A 20,178-nucleotide genomic window follows, 5' to 3' on the forward strand; every position below is an offset into this window, starting at 1 on the left:
CGGTGCGGGCGGCCCGGCTGGCGGAAGTGACGTCGGGTTTGTTGACAGCGGAGGCCGCGGCGGGGGGAGCGGGCCCGGCCGGACACCGACCCCTGCCCGCCCGGGACAGCCGCCGCCGCCCCCCATCCGCCCCGCCGGGCGGGGGCCCGCACACAGGTGAGTGCCGCCGTTCCCCCTCCTCGGTCCGGCCCGCGGGGCTCGCCCTGCCCCGGGGGCACCGGGCCTGCCCGCCGAGGCGCCGTCCCCCGCGGAACCACCGCCCCTGGGGCAGCACCGCCCTGTGGAGCCCCCGTCCTCTCCCCGGGACTGTCGGGAGGAGCTGGGCTCCGCCGAGCAGGGCCCTGGGCCGCCGCAGCCCGCCCGGGAGGAGCCCCGGCGCTGCCGGGTGAGGTGACCTCTGAGCGCCGAGAGGCCCCTTGGGGAGCGGGGAACGGGGCCGGTGTCGGGAGAGCTGCTGCGGGGTGGTGACACAGGGCTCCCGGTGACACAGGGCTCCCGGTGACACAGGGTTCCCGGGGCTGTCAGAGACCATCGGGGGGCCGATCCCCAGGGAGCGGTTCCCCGGGGGTCTCCACTTGGTCAGGAAAGAAAATCCGTGTGAGAATTCAGTGAGCCCGAGGAGCATCCTGACTGCCGGCTGGGACAGAGATCAAGAGGTGTCCCCGGTGAGCAGGAGTCACCTCGTGTACGGTGTCAGTCCCAGCAGGCTCGGAAGGGACGGGCTTTGCAGAGCAGTTCAATCAACTCCTGCTGTGGTTTCCCTGCTGTAAGGCAGGGGTAGCATTTTCCCATCGATTAATAAACAGGGGATGATTTGCAGCTGCCAGCTGCCAGCCAAAGTGACAGTGCAGCTTTTCTTCAGAAGGTGACCAGTGCCAAACTCTGCGTTTACATTAAATCTGTTACTCTGGAGTCACTGCAGTCACCTCACGTCGGGGAGTATTGTTTGCCCTCTCCTTGGACGAGGCCCTGGTGCTGGAAAAGTCAGCTCTGCCAGTCCTGTGTGTGTGTAGCAACAGCAGAAACGTTATGTCGCTGGCTTGGAGCCACAGTGAGTCAGGCTTGGCTTTGGGCAGCCAGCTAGGGAGAGAGAGACAGGGAAAGAAGATTGGTGTGAAGTCCAAGGTAGGGAATATTGGCATGGGAAGGCATGGGAGTGGTCCCCAGCCTCATGTGCCACTGCAGCCTGAAGTGTTGTTGGAGCCAAAGATGGAGACAGATCTGTTTGGAAAAAAATAATGGCAGTAGTTCAAGGGACTTCTCAAATCTTGCACTTGAATTTTCAGCGCCTTTCAGATCTCTGTCTTTGTCCCTTCCAAGCCACACGAGCACTGGGGAGCTCGTTGTCCCTCACTGGGAAGCACTGGGGGCAGTCTGGGAGGCAGGTGATGTCCTGATCCAGCTGTGCCTGTGGGAAGCTGCCCAAGGAGAGTGATGAGGCAAATGCTAAGGACTTGTCAGCACCTTTAGCTCATTTTTTATCAACACATTGAGCTTGTAACTAGAGACAATATTGATCAGTGCAGCTCCTGGCACTCCTACTGCCACCTGCCCCTGCCCACATGTTGTGTCTTGAGTCTAACCAAGGGGGCAGAGACCAGCTTGTATCATGTCCCCTCCAGAAGGTCACAGAAGGTCTGGGTGCTATTTAAATAACCCTAATAAATCATGAGGACAAACACTTTTCTTTGGTGTTATTTTACTGAGACAGTTTGACCACTTTTCTCTAGATAAACTTCGTGTGGGATTTTGTTGGTGGATCACGGGGAGCTGGGAAGTTAAAGAGCAGCTGATTTCTCCAGGGCTGGGATCAACCAACTGCATTGTGCTGGTCTCAGCAGGGGGAGGGGGGGTGACAGAGGATTGTCAGAGCCACAGGAAGGCAGTCCTTGCCCTTTAGTGCTCTAAGCTGCTTGGACAAGTCCCAAGCACTGGCCATTTCCAGCTGCACGTGACAATGGGCTGTCAATGGGAATTTGTTTTCCAGTTCTCTGGCCATCAGTAGTAAACAGTGGAAGAGCCCTGGCTGCAGGGACCTCCTGTCCCATGGCACCAGGGAACTGGTAGGGAGAGCAGAACACGTTTCCCAGTTGGTTGAGATCTTCCTGTAGATCTTGCCTTTCTGGAAGGATTCTCTCAAGCAAGCTCCAGGCAAAATCTACGAGAGGGACTTGTTCTGGAGGTGAAGTGGGTTGGTCTTCAAAGCAGAGTGCAGAACAGCTTCCTCCCACCTGCATTCCCTTAGCCAGGACCTCATGGCCAGTGAGACAATACCCAGCTCTCTGTAGTGAGGAGAAGTCAAGGATGAAATGGACCACAAGGAGCAGGCTGTGGATTATGGATTTCCTTCTTTTTCAAAACTGGAGATCCACCACCTTAACCATCTTCAGGGCTTGGGCAGGGGAGGTGAGGGATGTGATGGGCATAGTGCAGGAGTGACCCAGCATGGTCATTCCTCCATCCCTGGGCAAGGAGAAGTTCTGATCTCCACTTGATTTTTTTAGAGACTTCTTTCTGTGTTTGGCTTAATTCCTTGGCCAACTCTTTGTCCCTGGCTCTGAAGCACACCCTCATAAAACGAATTCATGAAACACAGAAGGAGGAAATTTGTGCTGCCTTCATGTTTGCATGGAAATCATCAGCAGAGGGAGGGATCAGAAGGCTGGGAGCCTGGTCTGCTGGGCAGGCTCAGTCACAGCTGTGCTCCTGCCACCCCCAGAGACCATGGGGTGCTCAAATTTGAAAGGTTCTCTCCTCCACAACCTGAACTGAGCCTTCCTACAGGTGTCATGGCCCGAGCAGAGCATCTGCAGGGGGAGCAGGGAAGGTGCCTGATCCACCCCAGCTACCAACGGGAATAGTGATTAAGGTGAGGAAAGGGAGTGAAATTCCTCTGATTCTGCAGGAATGAAGGAAAGAGAGGGCACTGGTGGCTTTAGAGAAGCAGAGAGCTGGAGACACAGACAAGTTTCCTGATCTTTGCAGCTGCAGGATAAAGATCAGAAACCGAATGCAGATAAAGAAGGTTTTGGAACCACTTCCCTAGCAGTGGCTGCTCAGCTGTGGCACAGAGAATACGTGGACATACCTATTGATAAGACACAGATTTTAACTCAAAAATAAACGTTTCAACCCCATTTTTGTGTGTCCATGGAGATACACAGAGCAGTTCACATTAAGCTTTCTATCTAAGCATGATTTCACCCTTTGGAAGTGAAATGATGTTGTTGATCTTCAGTCACTACTGCTAAACACCTCCAAGGCTCCTACAAGCCCTCCTTCAGTGCCAGTGAGTGAGGCTTAATACCAGACCCATGACATTTTATCAAATAAAACAGACAGGAATAGCTTCCCCTTAATTGTCAGCCTCACCCGCCCTTCTTCATCCTGGTCTAAAAATTAAGAAGGGAAAAAAATGTCTTCAATTTTTTCCAGGTCATCCACTCATATTTTTTTCTGTGACAGATTTGGAATGGTTTGGGTGAGCAAATCCCAGGGAGCTGGATGTGCAGGTGTGCAGCACAGGCATAAACCTTACACTGCACTGAACAGGAGGCCAGACTGGTCTGTACGTTTCCCTCTGGCTTCTGATCCACTTCATGGTCTAGTTGAAGGGCTTGCACGAAGCTCCTGGCTTGGCTCTACAGAGGAACATTCAGCTTGTGCATGAAATTTCACTTGGAATGATGACACAGAATTGCAGGCACAAGGTATGGGCCCACCACATCCCACTGGGACTGTAACAAAAGACTGTCCCAACAATAATTTTTCTGGTGGTTTATACAACCCACCCTGAAGGAAACCGAGCAACGTGGTTTCTGCCACTTCCCTTTCAGAGAGCCTTTGTCAGCCAGATAACCCCTGCAAGGAGGAAACATTTTCTCCCTGTGCAGCCTCATTTCCAAACATCTTTTCACGTTAACTCATTCCTGCAGTGTCCCCTGGGGGTGGGGACGCTGAGTAATTTAAGGGCAAAATGCTGCATGTTCCTTTGAGGTCAGCAAGTGGTGGGCTGTAAATACAACCATCAACATCCTCCTGGTGCAACAGCTCTGCAGGACAGGTGCCAGCACACCTTTCTCAATGCATTTCTTTCTCTTTCTCCCCCTCTGCTCACAGCTGTCCTGATGTCCCTGTAAAATCATCCTGGAACTTCATTTGAGGAAAGGGTCTGCTGAATCGAAAGCTTCCTTTTGCTTTTGCCCTTCCTGTAACTCCCCTCAAGATGGCATCCGACAGCCCCGAGTCCCTGATGACCCTGTGTACCGATTACTGCCTTCGGAACCTGGAGGAGACTCTCTGCTACCTGCTGGACAACGAAACTCTGCAGCTCCATCCTGACATCTTCCTGCCGAGCGAGATTTGTGACAAGCTCGTCAACGAGTACGGGCTGGGGAGGAGCTGTTGTCTGTTTGGGGAGGAGCTGGGGGAGTCCAGTTCTCTGAAACAGAGAGGGGAAAAGGGAAAAGTAGGGAAGAGTTCATAGGGCTGTTTGGTTTTTTTCTAGTTTCATGTTGGAATCAAGGATTTGTGTTACCTTCAGAAGGAATCTTCCCCAGGGGTTGGTGTGCTGCTGTAGATCATCCTAGTTTCCATGGAAATCACCATTTCCACACAGATAAAACCCAGAGTGAAACACACAGTCACAGCTTCTTCCAAAAATATCAGGAAGTAACAAAGGAGCCTTCCAACTTACAGCCACAGGAGCATTACAACTGTCTCTCAAGTCAGAGAAATAAGAGTGCAAAGTGCTAATAGATCTTAAATTTCAAGGTCACTGCTCCCACAGCTTTCCCCTTGTTTCCAGGGATTTATAATTTGCCTCTCACAATCTCTCATAGCTGAACTCCTACCTACAAAGTCTGGCAGAGAATTTTGGCCAACTAGTTTTCTGAAAATGAAAAAATCAAATTACTGGGCTTGAAACAACTGACATGAATCTTAGAGTCTGTGCTTGCCAGAATCCAGCTTGCTCAGACACACACATAACCTTGCACAAACCTTTGCCTGAGATTTTCCTAAGGATTTCCTTAGTTCTGTGCAGGAGGTAGCAGACCAGACCCTGTAACCCCAAAGGCTGTTGTGGATGATCAGAAGGGAGTCTGCCTGTGCTTGTGGACTGGGTCGGGTTTTCCTATTGCCAGTGAAGGTGCTAGAGCTGTAGCTGAGCCTTTGTGTCATGCTGTGCTAACACCATTGCCTCATTACAGGTATGTGGAGCTGGTGAAGACAGACAGCATCTTTGAACCCCACGAAAGCTTCTTCACCCTCTTCTCAGATCCCCGGAGCACCAGGCTTGCTCGAATCCACTTGAGGGAACAGATTGTGCAGGACCAGGACTTGGAAGCCATCAAGAAGCAGGTGGTATATCACTGACAGCCTGCAGCTGCCACTTCATGTAGCAGCTCTGCTGTATGGGCACCAGCTAAAATCCCACAGATTCCCAACACTCTGCCCTTCGCTGGTCAAATTTTCTTTGGGTGAACCTCAGCTTCTCCCTTCTCAGCTCCCAGAGCCAGCGTAGGGCACGGGGGATCCTGGTGAAGCTCAGTGATCCATGGTCCCAGGCTCTCCCAGTGGGAGGTGGTTGTAGTAAACAGGGTGGGCACTCTACCTGTGAAATATTTCTGACTTTGATTTCCCATCTTCCAGGATCTTGTTGAGCTCTACTTGACTAACTGTGAGAAGCTGACAGCCAAGAGTCTGCAAACCTTGGTGAGCTTCAGCCACACACTTATCTCCCTTAGCCTCTTTGGCTGCTGCAATATCTTCTATGAGGAGGAGAACCCTGGGGGCTGTGAAGATGACTGTTTGGTGAACCCCACTCGTCAGGTCTTGGTCAAGGACTTTACTTTTGAAGGCTTCAGCCGCTTGCGCTTCCTGAACCTGGGCCGCTTGATCGAAGGGGTAAACGTGGAGACCTTGCTCCGGCCTTTGGCCTCCCTTGCAGCTCTTGATCTCTCTGGGATCCAGCTGAATGATGTGGGATTTCTGACCCAGTGGAAGGACAGTCTGGTTTCCTTAGTGCTTTACAACATGGACCTTTCAGAGGAGCACATCCAAGTGATCGCGCAGCTTCGCAAGCTCAGGTCAGCAGATCTGTTCTTCCTTCTTTATCCTTTTCCCACTGCTAGGGAAAGGGCTGCTTGTCTGTTAACAGAGAGCCACCCACTGCTGGTTTCAAGCCATAAACCTCCCCACAAACAGGCTCACTCTTTGAATCACCAAACATATCTGACATGTCTAGAGCCAGCCTGCATTTTCCTTACAAAACGGCACCACTTAAAAGAAACTCCCTCTTGAAAAAACAAAGTGCACACACACACCACGTAAAACCCCACAAACCACAGCTGCACAAAAAACAAAAGAACAAAACAACAAACCAAAACCAACCACCCCCCATCCACACAAAGAAAGCAGCACAATACCTGAGAGATGGCAGAAAAATTACTACAGATGTGCACATACACCAATACAGGGACAATCACACTGTGAAACTCAGTCCTCCGAACCACTTGTCAAACAGGAATGTCTGAAGTTTAAGCCTGGCTCTGAGATAAAACTGGGAAAAACTCTGAGCTCCAACTGTCTTCTCCGTGCTCCGTGGGATCGTGGCATGCGTGGCTGGTGCCACCAAGGGAACAGGCAGTGTAAATAAATGGGCACTCCCCACCTAACAGTGTTGACAGTGAAATGATTTCCTGAAATAAGAGCTGAGACAATTGCTATTCAGACTGCACAGTGGTATTAGGAAAGGGATCCAGGACTTCCCAACCCAAGGAGAGAGGCCTTGCTGTTCCCATGCAGGATGCTTTGCAGTGGCTTTAGTATCATCTCTCCAGACTGCAGACAGTAGAGGGTCTGTTAACATAGGATCTGGGAGTCTCAGGAAACATTCTTGCTAGCATTTCCTGAATCCAAGTACTTTAATTCCCAATGATTTGCACTTAAACTTAGGCTACAGCAGGTAGAAGACACTTTTTGTGAGTGGGATGTTGGCTTCTGTCTTAGGCAGACAAGAGCAGCCCCTGTCCTGTAAGGGACCCCAACCACAGGGGATAGCTGGCCAGTTTGTCCAACCACTCCCTTACCACCAGGGTCTCCCCAAAACTTAAGCATTTCAATACATTAAAATAAATCAGAGCAAAATAATAGCCTGAGGTGGAAAAAATATAAGACTGGGGAAGCAGGCAAAAACCTTTACAGCTTAATTTGTGGGATGAAGCAACATATGTTTTGGGGGATGCAAAGATCCTATGATGGATCTTTATCTCCTGCCAGAAATGCTCAGGTGGCTGCTGTGATGGAGCTTGGGAAAAGCAGTTGCTGATCCTGGAGCAATTCCCTTTGTGATGTGTGGCCAAAATGATTAATTATGCTCCATTCTAGGTAGACCTGTACCAGATGTCTCTTGTGCTTGTGTTAGACACAGGGCCAGATCCTGCTGCCAGAGCTTACAGAACCACATTCCTGGATCTTGTGGAGGAAATAATCATCATAAATAAATAAAAATTATAATCACACTTGCCTTGTCATCTTCCTCTGGTAGAGAGGCAGAAGCTGCAGCCAATGCTTTCCAGGCTCTGAGCTCCTTTCTGTCATTTGCAGACACTTGGATATCTCCAGGGACCATCTCTCCAGTTATTACAAATTCAAGCTGACCCGGCGGGTTCTAAGCCTGTTTGTGGAAAACTTGGTCAACCTCACCTCGCTCGATATCTCAGGGCACACCATGCTGGAGAACTGCACTATCCCAAACATGGAGGAGAAGATGGGCCAGACCAGGTAAGGAAACAGCAGTTCCTGAGGTCTGCCTGGATGGATGGATCAGTCAAACGTGTGTGTTGTGAAGAGCTCCCTCTCCCAAGCTTCCAAATTCTGTAGATCTAATTAATACTAAAAAACAGGATATGGCTTTTGCTGGTTTCTCCCGATGCTAAAGACTGGTATGAGAATCAGCTCTGATTCCAGTATGTTACACATCTAGGGACTTCTAAGAGTAATAAAGAATCTCTTGCAGTGGTTTACATTTCTTCTGAAAGGACTCCAGGTTCTTTATGTACTTTCTACACAAAACATTCTTAGCCTCACTGAAATCCAGGCTCTCCTGAGAAAGAACATTTCTACACTGGGTAGGTACTTCAGTGTTCAAAAGAGGGCTGAGTAGATTTAGGAACTTAGAACCTAAAGACAGGTTTTCAGATTTGACCTTGGAATAGTACAGATCAACCTCTGAAAATCCTGGTGCACCTCAGCAGGGGCACACCTAAAGGTCTGGATTTCCAGATCAGCCAAGAGCTCTGTCCTCCTATTCCCTGAGCACTTACTGAATAAAAGCAAAACAAGTAAGACAAAACCCAGTCCTTTCCATACCTGGTGAAAAAACATTGGCTTTTGGTCCATAAGGAATATGGCAGTAAAACTAGAGTCCAGTAGTTTTATATCAGTGAAACCCATAGCCCTTTCCTCAGAGGAAATGCTCACCCTGGCTAGTGAATTCCCAGGACAAATTCTGCCTGGGAAAGCTGCATTCTGTCTGCAAGAATTCTTCCTGCTGTTTCTGCTGAACACTCAGCCCTTCATTCAGGAGCACCTGGGATGAATGTCCAGTATGGAACAGAACTGAAGCACAGCTATTACTCTGGTGATGGAGCAGTACAGGGTGAATGGAGAGCTGATAGCTGTTTCTGTGGCAGGAGACACATGAAAAAAACAATTCTGACAAAAGTGATTTCTTTTTTTTTTTTTTTTTTTTCCCACCAGCATTGAGCCAGCAAAGAGCAGCATTGCTCCCTTCCGGGGTCTAAAACGACCACTCCAGTTCTTGGGGCTTTTTGAAACATCCCTCTGCCGCCTGACACATATTCCAGCCTACAAGGTAATGAGGCTGTAAGAATATTGCCAGTAGGCACTCAGTAGAACATGAAAATTACTGTCTGCCAGTAGTAGAGTACTTAGGGTCTCAGGTGTGATGGCTGAGCTCTGACCTTTCAATAGCTATTGATGATGTAGGAAAACTGCCAGAAGGCAAGACCAGGTGTCTTTTGCAGGGGTTAGAAACCATGCCTCTTAGAGAAGGGCTTGGAAAAATCATCCTGCCTGAAGGAGCAGGATGTCTGTGAAAGCAGGAAAGGGATTTGAGACAATAAGAGTCTGATTTTGAATAGCATACTCCTGCTCCAGAGGTGCCATTTCTTCTCCCTCTGGGCTAAGAAGTGACTCAACCTCTTTGCTGTCATCCTAGGCCTAACCCTGCTAGCAAGGCAAAGGGAAGTTTTACCCCTCAGCCTTCCAGATCTACCCTCAGAGTTCCCTTCTCGTGTTGGTTTTCCTCCTTGACCATTTCTTCCCTGATTCTTCGTGTTCCTTCCCTGCCAGGTGAGTGGAGACAAGAATGAAGAGCAAGTCCTGAATGCCATTGAGGCTTACACTGAACACAGGCCAGAAATCACTTCCCGGGCCATCAACCTCCTTTTTGACATTGCCCGGATCGAGCGCTGCAGCCAGCTGCTGAGAGCCCTTCAGGTGAGCCCCGTGCTGGCTTCCCTCACTCTTACAGGGGAAATTTTGCACTCCCAGTCTTTTCTTTACCCTGGGACTCCACATCTGGGTCTCCATTCTGGAGAAAGTTCCAGTAGTGCAGTGGAACCGGGTGCCTTCATTTCACACCTTCCTGCGATCCCTGGGCCACCCATTCCCTGCAGGCTTTGTAGCAGTCTTTGCCCAACGCAGCCATAAACTGTCAAACCAAGACTCCACGCAGCAAGTCAGTGGCACTGATGCTTCCTGTTGCTTCTCTGCAGCTGGTGATCACAGCCCTCAAGTGCCACAAGGATGACAAAAACATCCAGGTGACCGGCAGCGCCGCACTCTTCTACTTGACCAACTCCGAGTACCGCATGGAGCAGAGCGTCAAGCTGCGGCGCCAGGTCATCCAGGTGGTGCTGAATGGCATGGAATCCTACCAGGAAGTCACAGTAAGAGCAGCCCAGCAGCCCTCGGATCCCAGTTCCCCCTCCCTGTATTAAGTCTTCAGCCTGGTGTCAGCATCTGGGTCTTCTAAATCTCCAGGATGTGAGTTAGGGCAGGAACCAGAGCGGCTGTTGTCCAGATCTGCTCCTTGCCTTCACTCAGTGATGGGGGTTACATGCAGAGTGCTCCTTACCTGTGTGATGTTCTCCAGAACAAGAGGAAGAACATGATGATAGGAAGGCTACTTTTTATTTTATGATGTGGTCAAAGGGTGTCCAGCACTGCCTGTGGGGTGCAGGTGTTGGGGATGTTGAGTCAACAGAAAGCAAGCTAAATCAAGCCCCTGTCCTGGGAACTGGCTGATGTTATGATGCCTCTGGGACTGAGAATGGTGACTATTGTGTAGAGAGCTTATAGGCAATAAGGAAATTACTTGGAAAGTAAGACAAGCAAGACAAGAGGGCACGGTCTCAAGTTGTGCCAGGGGAGGTTTAGGTTGGACATTAGAAAGAATTTCTTTACAGAGAGGGTGATCAGACATTGGAATGGGCTGCCCAGGGAAGGGGTGGATTCTCCATCCCTGGAGATATTTCAAAAGAGCCTGGATGTGGCACTCAGTGCCATGGGCTGGGAACCACGGGGGGAGTGGAGCAAGGGTTGGACTTGATGAGCTCTGAGGTCCCTTCCAACCCAGCCAATTCTACAATTCTATGAAAGTGATGGGCATTGGGTCATTGTGTGGCCCCCTGAGACTTGAGTGACAGGGAGAGAAGAGGCACGACCAAAGCACAGTGCTAGATAGGAGGATAACAAATTTTAGTGGTTGCAGTCAAGCAAGAAATTTGCAGTACCAAGCAGCAAGGAAGTGTGAGGTGATGGTCTGTGTTTTCATAGCCACTTGGCCCAGTGATTGCTTCCTTCTGACCCAGGTACAGAGAAACTGCTGCCTGACACTGTGTAACTTCAGCATTCCTGAGGAGCTGGAGTTCCAGTACCGCCGGGTCAATGAGCTGCTGCTGAACATCCTCAACCAGAGCCGGCAGGATGAGTCTATCCAGCGCATCGCTGTGCACCTCTGCAATGCTCTGGTCTGCCAAGTGGACAATGATCATAAGGAGGCTGTGGGCAAGATGGGGTTTGTCATGGTTGGTATGGTCCCACGGTGTCTCCTTATCCTTAACCCAGCCTAGCACACTTCCCTTGCAGCAGTCCAGTGAATGCATCCAGCCAGTGATCCAACCACACACTATCTCAGGAGGGAACTCGTGTCCCAGCAGTGCTAACCCCCCCTGAACCTGTCCTCTGCTGACATTTTCTACTGGCTTGCCAGCAATGTCTCAGAGACAGGCTGGCTGAGAGCAGGGAAGCAGTGTAACCTTACACCATCCTTCTTTACCACATCATATTATTTCCAGAACTAGTACTACCTTGTGACCAGCTCCTTCTGCATCTCCCAGAGTTTGCATCAGCTTCCCAACTTGTGTCGCCCCATACCTCACTTTTTCAAAGACCTGAGAAGGGTTTTCAATGACCTGAAAAAGTGCTGCAATGGCCACCATTTGTCACTATATTCCAGACTTTGTCATACATGTCAAAACTGATTTGACTGCAAACTCAGCAGCTCAGGAATTGTGACATAGTTCAGCTCTGTAAATGCTTGCAACATTGAACATAACCCAGTCCCACTGGTTTAGGAAAAAAGATACCAAGTGGGTTCTCTACAAAAGATCAAAACTGCACATGCCTGAAAGTTTGCTGCAGCCAGCCCTGCAGGACTACAGCAGCTGAGTTTTATCTTCGTGATGCTTGAACATTTTCTCACTCTTTGCTTTTCTCTGCCCACAGACAATGCTAAAGTTGATTCAGAAGAAGCTGGCTGATAAAACGGTGAGTGTTTCCCCCAAAATGTATACATTTCTTTTCAGTCTGACTTAGGCATGGAGATCAGTGCAATGTACCAGCTCAGCTTCTCTAAAAACACAAGACATCTCAGCTGGTGCTGCAGAATTTCTTGACCCAGGCAAAAATATTAAACAAAAAACCCACTTACTGACAAGTTGAAAGTAAATGACAAGGTTTCCTTACCTCTGGAGGCATCTAGGGTGATACCAGAGAGGAAACACAAGTGATTGGTTTGCACTTGACTCCCACATCAGCAAAGCTCACTTTCTGTCCCTTTCTCCTTGGCTCTCTAGTGTGATCAGGTGATGGAGTTCTCCTGGAGTGCCCTCTGGAATATCACTGATGAAACTCCTGATAACTGTGAGATGTTCCTTAACTACAGCGGCATGAAACTGTTCTTGGAGTGCTTGAAAGTAAGTGTGTCTGCTTTCCTCTGGAGGAATGCTGCCAGTGGAGATGCAGCACTTCCTAAGTTGCACAAACAGAAAAGAAAAAACTTGCATATTTTCTTCTTACTCACATCTATCCACCTAACTAGAAGAACAAAGAAACTTACATTCAACATATCTTCCTCTTTCTCCATCTTGCATGCAGGCTCCCTGAAGCAGACCAGCAGGGAATGGTGGGCCCTGGACTCAATTATCTCATTTCACATAAATCTCAAACACCTGTGATCCCATTTGGCATCTGCTAAAGAACCATGGCTGACTACCCAAAAATACTCAACCTTTCTAAACACACTTTACAGTCTTTCTCCAGGGCTGACTTGTTCTCAGCATTACCACAACCCTGTTTTTGTACAATCCTCTTTTTTGCCTGTTAGGAATTCCCAGAGAAGCAGGAGCTGCACCGTAACATGCTGGGCCTCCTGGGCAACGTGGCAGAGGTGAGGGAGCTCCGCCCGCAGCTCATGACCTCCCAGTTCATCAGTGTGTTCAGGTGAGTGCCTGGATAACAAACAGATGGGCAGGGGGGATGCTCTGGCATCACCTGGAGACCTTTAAACCTCTGGTGTATCAGATTCTCTAAAAATGATCTTTTCTTTCTTGGTAGCAACTTGCTGGAGAGCAAAGCAGATGGGATTGAGGTGTCCTATAATGCCTGTGGTGTGCTCTCCCATATCATGTTTGATGGTCCAGAGGCTTGGGGTATATGTGAGCCCCCCCGAGAGGAAGTTGTAAAGAGGATGTGGGCAGCCATCCAGAGCTGGGATATCAACTCCAGGAGAAATATCAATTACAGGTGAGGAAGAGTTTGGCCCACTCACCAAGGAGCCAGGATTGTCACAGGAGTTGAGCACCAACAGAGAGAAGGGAAGGGGCATAGCCCAACATAGAGGCTCTGCTTAGAGTGAAGGAGAAACATCCTCAGGGACACACTTAGTGAGAGTTTCACAGCTGCCTTTGAAACATGTTGCACAGGCTGCTGAAATCAGACAGCTTGCCTGGCAATTCCTGTGGGAGAAGCGTGGGAGCCCAGCAGAATTCCTCCTGCATGTTTCTGGTGACACTGCATAGTTAGGAAACCACAATCTGACTATCTGGGACTGCCTAAACATTTCCCTCTGAGACTGCTGTCCTTTGCCACCTCCTTAAATCTGTTTGCTTCTGGAAGTCCTGTGGACTGCTGTAGCTCTCACTCTTCCCTGGGGGATATTTTAGACACAGGTCCCAGAAATCCCTTCAAGGGTTAATACAACTGGTGGAGTCCTCCAAAGCTCTTCCTGTAGGAGGGTATCAGGTGCTCTTCATTCCTCTGGTGCTTGGCAGGGATCCAGAACAAATGGCATTCCAATGCCTGAGCTACAGCACAGACACATTATTGTTGTCAGAAGAGACAGCAACCATCACATGTGAGCAGCCAGCTTTGGCTGGGTGTAATTTTGCTTTGGCCCCTCTACAGAAAGATCTGTGCTGCTGGGTTTCAGCTGTTGGAAGGATGGAAATCAGTTCTTGGACTTGGTTGCATTTGTTGCAGCTCTTGGTCTGAGCAGCATGTTTATGCTGAGGTGGCAGAGCCTGTAGCCTGCTAGCAATGCCATGTGACACTCACTTAGTCCTTGATGCCAGAATCTTTGACATGCCAATGGATTTGCTGCTAGGGTATCTATGAGGACAGAGTTTGTCTTGCTTTGAGTGGCAAAGGTGCTGATTTTTAACAACTGCAATATTTCTCTGCAGGTCATTTGAACCAATCCTTCGACTTCTTCCACAAGGGATCTCCCCAGTCAGCCAGCACTGGGCTACCTGGGCACTCTATAACCTGGTCTCTGTCTACCGTAAGTTCCCTTTTTGCAGTCCCATCCACTGCACTGTAGGCCTGAGGGTGTGGATCTGAGCTTGGTAGCAGAATTAGTCTTCCCAGTTTAGCTGTGTAGGTAGAGAGAACCTTCTTGGAATGATGGAAGAATGTCCAAGGCAGCACAGCCAAACAAAAACCAGTGAGACTTGGTTCCAATGGGACTTCACTGGTTTGATCCCTCTCACCATGCTTTTGTGTTCTAAACCATTCTGTGTCTGTTGTTTTCACAGCCCTGGCAGCCCTGCCAGGCTGGCTCCATAAAAAAGAAAATCTTTACAGCTTCTCAGGCTACAGGCTTCTCCTTACCCTCCTGACACCCTTTGTACCACTCCTGTGAAGGATCACAAAGACCTGATTTATTCTTTTCTCTGCAGCTGACAAGTACTGCCCACTGCTGATCAAAGAAGGAGGGATTCCCCTTCTGAAGGACATGATTAAAATGGCCTCAGCACGACAAGAGACCAAGGAAATGGCCCGGTAGGAAACCAATTCACTGCCATCAAACATTCAGTTTAGCTTTAGTTTAGTTTTTATTATTCTACATCAAGTAAGGAAAGGCCTGTGCTGATGTGTGTGAGGGCTAAGAAATGAAAACAGGAAAAGAGCAGGAAAAAGAGGATGAAAATAGAAGACAAGAGAGGTGTTTCTAGGTGGACACAGCTTCCAGGGTTGATGGGTGCTGGGCAAATTAGTTATAGAAGTGGCTTTTTGGACAGAGGAGCTGCATGGCTAGCTGCAAATTACACCAGTAGTCTCCAGTCATGGTCATTTTCCCTATTTGTGTGGGCTCCCTGTCCAGAATCATATTGGCTTGTCAGTAAAATTGCTGCCTGCACAGTTAAAATGAGAGGATTTTTCCAAATGAGGAGAGTCCAACACCATTGTGATCTTCCCTGGCTTACTTTGTTACTTGATCTTCCTTTGGAGTCACTCATTCAACTAAACCCTCTCTCCTTGTCCTTGTTTTATCCATAGGAAAGTTATAGAGCACTGCAGTAACTTTAAGGAGGAGAACATGGACACTTCCAGATAGAGGCAGTCATCTCATGCCTCTTGCCAGCACTGTATCCAGCTTCTCTCTAATTCACTGTACATAGGGAGGACTCTTTCTTACCAACTTGCCTGTTGGAAGGAAACTTTATGTGTGTGTGTGAGACCCTCAGTAGATGATGGTGAAGAGGAGAGGGGGGAGGGACTTTTTGCACAACAAAATGCTTTCCTTAAACTAGTGGACTTTTTTGTTATGAAGTTTCAGGTTGAAGTTCTGTGTGTTATGATTTCTGTATAAAAAGAAACCCAAGACAACTACATTATGTATTTAACCTTCTTATTTTAGAACACACAGAGAGCCTCAAATGATCATGAGCTTGAAGACCTAGCTGTGTGATCACTAGTGTGACATTTTTATTTCCCCCTTTTTAGAAAATCCCCTTTTGCTGTATTGCATGAGGTCCTGTAATGTCTGCAAGAACACCAGCCCTGAATTGGCTGCTCACTGGGGTTACAGGCAGCAGTGAGTTATTTATTTGGTTGGAGAGGTTGGGGGACACAATACCAGAGAGTTAGACCAAAAAGAACTGACCTTTTTAGTGGTATTTGTAAATGGAGGAAATGAGGAAGAAAGATTTTTTTCAAGTCACTCCCTTAAGGGATTTTTTTAATAGCAGACTCATTACTGGAAGCACTGCTAACTGTATGTAGGTCATTCAGAAGTAAAACATTCCCATTAAAGTCAAGAGGTCTGTTTTGTCCCCTTTGGCAGTACAGTGGGACCTGCCAGCCCACCCAGCCTGTTAAGGTCAGGGATGACCAGTAAAACCAGTTACACATCCTTGGCAACACAAAGCTTTCCTCTCTAAGGGGGCCTGTCCATCAAGGAGCAAGGTTTGTTCACAAAGGGCTACACATCTTCATTCCAGTCCTTCACCACCTTTTTAGTTGTGTTCTGTTTGATGGGGAAGGGCTAAAAATTCCAGAGAGAGTTATTTCCCTTCTGCATAATAAGCTCTGCTGGGCCCAGTCCTGAGCAGCCTGTACCATTTGTGCAAGTCCCAGTCATGGGCTGGAACTGTTCTGCTCCTCTCGTCCTGCATCCGTGCAAGCCATGCTCAGTGGCAAAGTCATCTCCCTGTACAGAAAGCTCACAGCAGCACAGCTGCTGCAACTGGAGGTGCTAAAGTCCTCTTTTGAGACTGGGGAGTCTCCAGGCCTCCTTTGGAGTGTGATCCCATGAAACAGCACCTCTTGCTCCACACCAGCAGCTTCCCTCTTCTGGGAAGCAGAAGGCCGTGTTGTTACCTAACTCCCACTAGCACTTACCTGCTCACATCAGCAGCATCACTCCAGTTTATGTGATGAAGGTGAGAGGAAAGTCCCACTGAGGTGGTCTTCACCTGTAAGACTCCATACCTAGAAAGGCTGAAGAAGCCAAAGGCCAAGGTTTGCCTCACAGCCAGACACTCAACACAGTGCACAGGGCACGCCCGAGCCCTCTGCTTGCCACAGCTCTTGCACAATTCACAAACCTTCCCTTTGAATGGGGTTTAGAAAAGATTTTGTGTCTGGAGACTGTGGCCAGGTGTGTTAGGACATTTCAGGCCTCTGAGCACAGCCTCGCTGCTCTCTTCCCTTGTACACATTGCTCTCAGATTTGATTCGCTGCTATGAGGTTCTTCTGATGCTCAGAGTTGATGTTGTCATTGCTGAGCACGTTATAGACAGATCCTAGATACACAAACTGACACTTTAAATGACAGAACACAGCTGCCCTGGAGAGGTTTACTTTTTCTGCCACTATGGTGTTAATTCAATGTCTTTTATTTTTAACCATACGTCATTTGTTTTGATATTGTGAGATCTGTACTTTTTCTTAAGTATTTTTCAAACTTATATATATTTTTGTGTCACTTTTGAATTGTTTTCATATGGTTTGCAAAACTTGACAAATTATACTTTTTTTTGCAGTCGTTTGATTGAAATGTATTTTTCTCTCTTCTTCCTGTTCCACAATATTTTGTGTCCCTATCAGCTTTGAGACAGGGAAGCTTATTTCAAGATCTGTTTTCTGTATAACATTTGCTAATCTTCCTTATAAGAGAGGCTGCAAGTACTGCCAGCCTCAGAGCATTAGGGGTGTCCAGCATTGCTCATTTAATTCTCCATTTTGTGCTGCTATCCTTTTGAAGTGGTTTCACATGCCAGTGCCACCCCACCAGCCTTTCTTCCTTTCTAATACCCATATAGTGAAAGCTCCTGCCACTAAAATCTTGAATCACATGACAAAGAGCACTCAGAATTCTGACTGTGTTGGCAAAGTGGGAGCGGAGCAGAAGGGGACACGTGGCAGATGTGAGAGGTATCAGAAACTGGTGCCATGCTGGAGCTCAGGAGCTCCCATCTCAGCTGGAGCAGACCTCAGCCATGCATTGTATCTGAGCCAAACGGTCAGGCTTTACACTGAGGTTTTGGCACAGCTCCCTCAAGTTTAATGGACAAGTGATGACTTGGTTCCTCCAGACCCCAAAGGTTTGGGTTCTTCAAACCAATGCCCTTGTAAGTTCAGCTGTTACCAAGGTCTCACCTCAAGCTGGACTGTGGTGTTCCAAACTGCATCAGACCTCTGTTTCACACTATAAAGATAACCTCATGGCTCACACATCCTCATCAAGCTCTACCTGAGCCTGAACCAGAATGAAAAGATTTCAAACTCCCAGCAACATAGAGATTAATGGAGTCAGGCCAGCCAAAGGCTTAGCCTTCTGAAATCTGTCACCAATCCCCGGGGCAAAGAGGAACTATTACTGGTCTGTTGTCCCTAGCTACACGTAAGAGTTTGAGGCAGCCACCAGCAAAGTAAATTCCTGAGACAGCATTGAAAAAGAAACAGCATCCCTGTTAGAGTAACATGAGCTATGGCTGTAAGTTTCAACATCTTCAAGCCAATGAATGGACTTTGGGAGCTGAAAAATAACATTTACTTTCAGTAAGAAGCAAAAGAGAAAAAGGTATCCTCTGAACACAATCCAGAAATTCTGTAATCAGGAGTTTGAAACTAGGTTGTACCTCAGTTTCCCTAACTGAAACAAGAGGAGTTGTTGCACCCCAGGCAGAATTCATGTACCATGACCTAAAGAAACTTATTGGAGGCAAAGAGGAGTTAATGAATTGCTGCCATTGATCCAGCACTCAGGACAAAACAGGATAGTTGTCTGCTGCCAATGTTCTGCAAAGGAGGGGAGGGCTGAGTAGCTGATTTTTTATGAAGGTCTGATCTAAGAGGGGAAGTTGGATATGCTGAAATGCTTGACTGCTACAGAGAAGCCTCTCAGGACTTCCAGCTTTGTTGGAGCAAGGAACGAACCAGAAGACTTCCAACACCACACAGAACTGTAGAGCAAACAACCAACCCTGCCCAGAAAACCAGAAGTGGGTTCTAACAGTCAAACAAGAATCCATCTGGAGAGAAGTTCATAGTGTGTAAAGATATGGCAGAGGCTCCTTGTGCTCCACAGCTGTTGTATCACTCAGACTCTCTCATGTTTTCACTACTACATTCCCTTTAATATTCAAAAGCTTGGCAAGCAGAGTACAAACACAATTCAGTAGTTCTTGAGCAGAGACTGTGCCACCAAAGGAACCCATTACCTTGACTGTGTGTAGTTTCCTTCCTGGTGGCCAAAGTCAGTGGTACAGCAGCCCTCATCTGCAGGGTGTCAGATGTCTGCCACCTTCTCTGGAACAGATAAGAGCAAACTGGTGGGCAACTTTCCACAAGTGCTTCCATCCACAAGATCTGTGTGAGGAATTGCTTATAACAACTGGCATCTAGTTGTGTGATGCTTAACACCTAGCAGCACCAGGCTTTCTCACCTAGACCAAGCCAAGAAAGTTTAGCACTGATACTTGTGGCAATCTGTAAGGTTGCAGATAATCCATCTGCATCATGACTGCCATAACCCTGCACCTACCTACGGGCTAAAATGCTGTTTGTTTAGCACTGAATCCTCTCCAGCTCGTGTCCTTAGTTGTGCTTCTGCTGCAGTCACTCTGGCTTTTGCCAAAGATGAGTGGGAAGAAGAGTCTTGGAGCTGTGAAGCTGTTACCCTCCCATCACTTGAAGAAGGGAACTCATAACCAGTGGAGCAAGAGCTATAGGGGCACTGCATTCAGGCACTGCTCCCCAGAAAAGATGCCTTGAGACTGTTCAGGGAGGACCCTGCCACAGCTCAGGTATTAGAGGGTAGCTTGGGCTGGAAAAAAAAATTTTTTAAAGTAGGGAAACAGCTGATCTTCATCACACCCATGTGTATGAGGCACAGAGGGCAATGGCCATCAGGAATGGATGAAAAGCAACATGGGGGCTGTATGAGAGACAGCACTTAGAAAAGGAATGAGGGAGATTTCCTGCCAAAGCTGGAACACTTCTGCTTCAGCAGGCTATATTTTGATTTCCTATAATTGTCACTGATTCTCTCTGTAATTCTTTTCTTGTTTTTTAAAAAAAGTTTTTATGCTAACCAAATATGTATTTCTTTGTTTTGCTTAATGAAAATAACCTCAGTTATACTGAACAAGTGTCTGCTTTTACTCTGTCCACTGACCTGCCCAATGGTGAGAGACCTGGTTTTGTTTGTACACGGTGAAACCAAGCAAAAAAAGAAAAATGATGCACAATTGTTGTTTCCTTACAATTCTGAATGAATTAACTTTTCTGTTGTATCCATTGGATACCTGCTGTGTATTAAACCTAGTGCTTAACAATGTTTTCTTCCTTTGGTCCCTGAATGTGATTTACTTAGGTACATCATTAGTCCATTTGCTGTCATATATTTCATTAAAAATGAAAGGAGCTGCCATGTGGTGATGATGCAGTTCAGTTCCAAGGGATACATTGCTGTTTGTCAACAGAAAAGAAGTGTGGAGGAAGAGTGTATTGTTATGAAATTATGTGAGAGGAGAAGAAACAAAACAGAGGAGTATTTGACTCTAAAGATTGCCTCTGAA

General features: G+C 47.9%; 1 protein-coding gene across 3 annotated transcripts; it reads left to right on the forward strand.

The window, feature by feature from the left end:
* The first annotated feature begins 4 nt into the window (after positions 1-4).
* ZER1 (zyg-11 related cell cycle regulator) lies at positions 5-19,937 on the forward strand. Of its 3 annotated transcripts, XM_071765756.1 has the most exons (18): positions 21-156; positions 2,785-2,869; positions 3,466-3,710; positions 4,120-4,383; positions 5,211-5,361; positions 5,653-6,089; positions 7,609-7,785; positions 8,764-8,878; positions 9,379-9,525; positions 9,804-9,977; positions 10,902-11,117; positions 11,818-11,859; positions 12,168-12,287; positions 12,698-12,813; positions 12,928-13,116; positions 14,055-14,152; positions 14,550-14,652; positions 15,151-19,937. In XM_071765756.1, exons 4-18 carry the CDS (start codon positions 4,226-4,228, stop codon positions 15,206-15,208), a joined length of 2,301 nt encoding a protein of 766 aa, XP_071621857.1. In that variant the 5' UTR covers positions 21-156; positions 2,785-2,869; positions 3,466-3,710; positions 4,120-4,225; the 3' UTR covers positions 15,209-19,937. The 3 variants fall into 3 exon arrangements, with proteins under 3 accessions (XP_071621856.1, XP_071621857.1, XP_071621858.1); XM_071765757.1 differs by lacking the exon at positions 3,466-3,710; XM_071765755.1 differs by lacking the exons at positions 2,785-2,869; positions 3,466-3,710 and having other exon boundaries at positions 5-156.
* The last annotated feature ends 241 nt before the right edge of the window (positions 19,938-20,178 follow it).

This window comes from Heliangelus exortis, chromosome 22 (assembly GCF_036169615.1).
Source record: "Heliangelus exortis chromosome 22, bHelExo1.hap1, whole genome shotgun sequence".
Lineage (NCBI taxonomy): Eukaryota > Metazoa > Chordata > Aves > Apodiformes > Trochilidae > Heliangelus > Heliangelus exortis.

Bases quoted from the DNA above. Each gene is read 5' to 3' on its own strand.
- ZER1 (XM_071765755.1), top strand. From the start codon at position 4,226: ATGGCATCCGACAGCCCCGAGTCCCTGATGACCCTGTGTACCGATTAC. The intron at 5,362-5,652 runs GTGGTATATCAC...CCCATCTTCCAG, and splicing joins TGGAAGCCATCAAGAAGCAG to GATCTTGTTGAGCTCTACTT. The intron at 8,879-9,378 runs GTAATGAGGCTG...CTTCCCTGCCAG, and splicing joins CACATATTCCAGCCTACAAG to GTGAGTGGAGACAAGAATGA.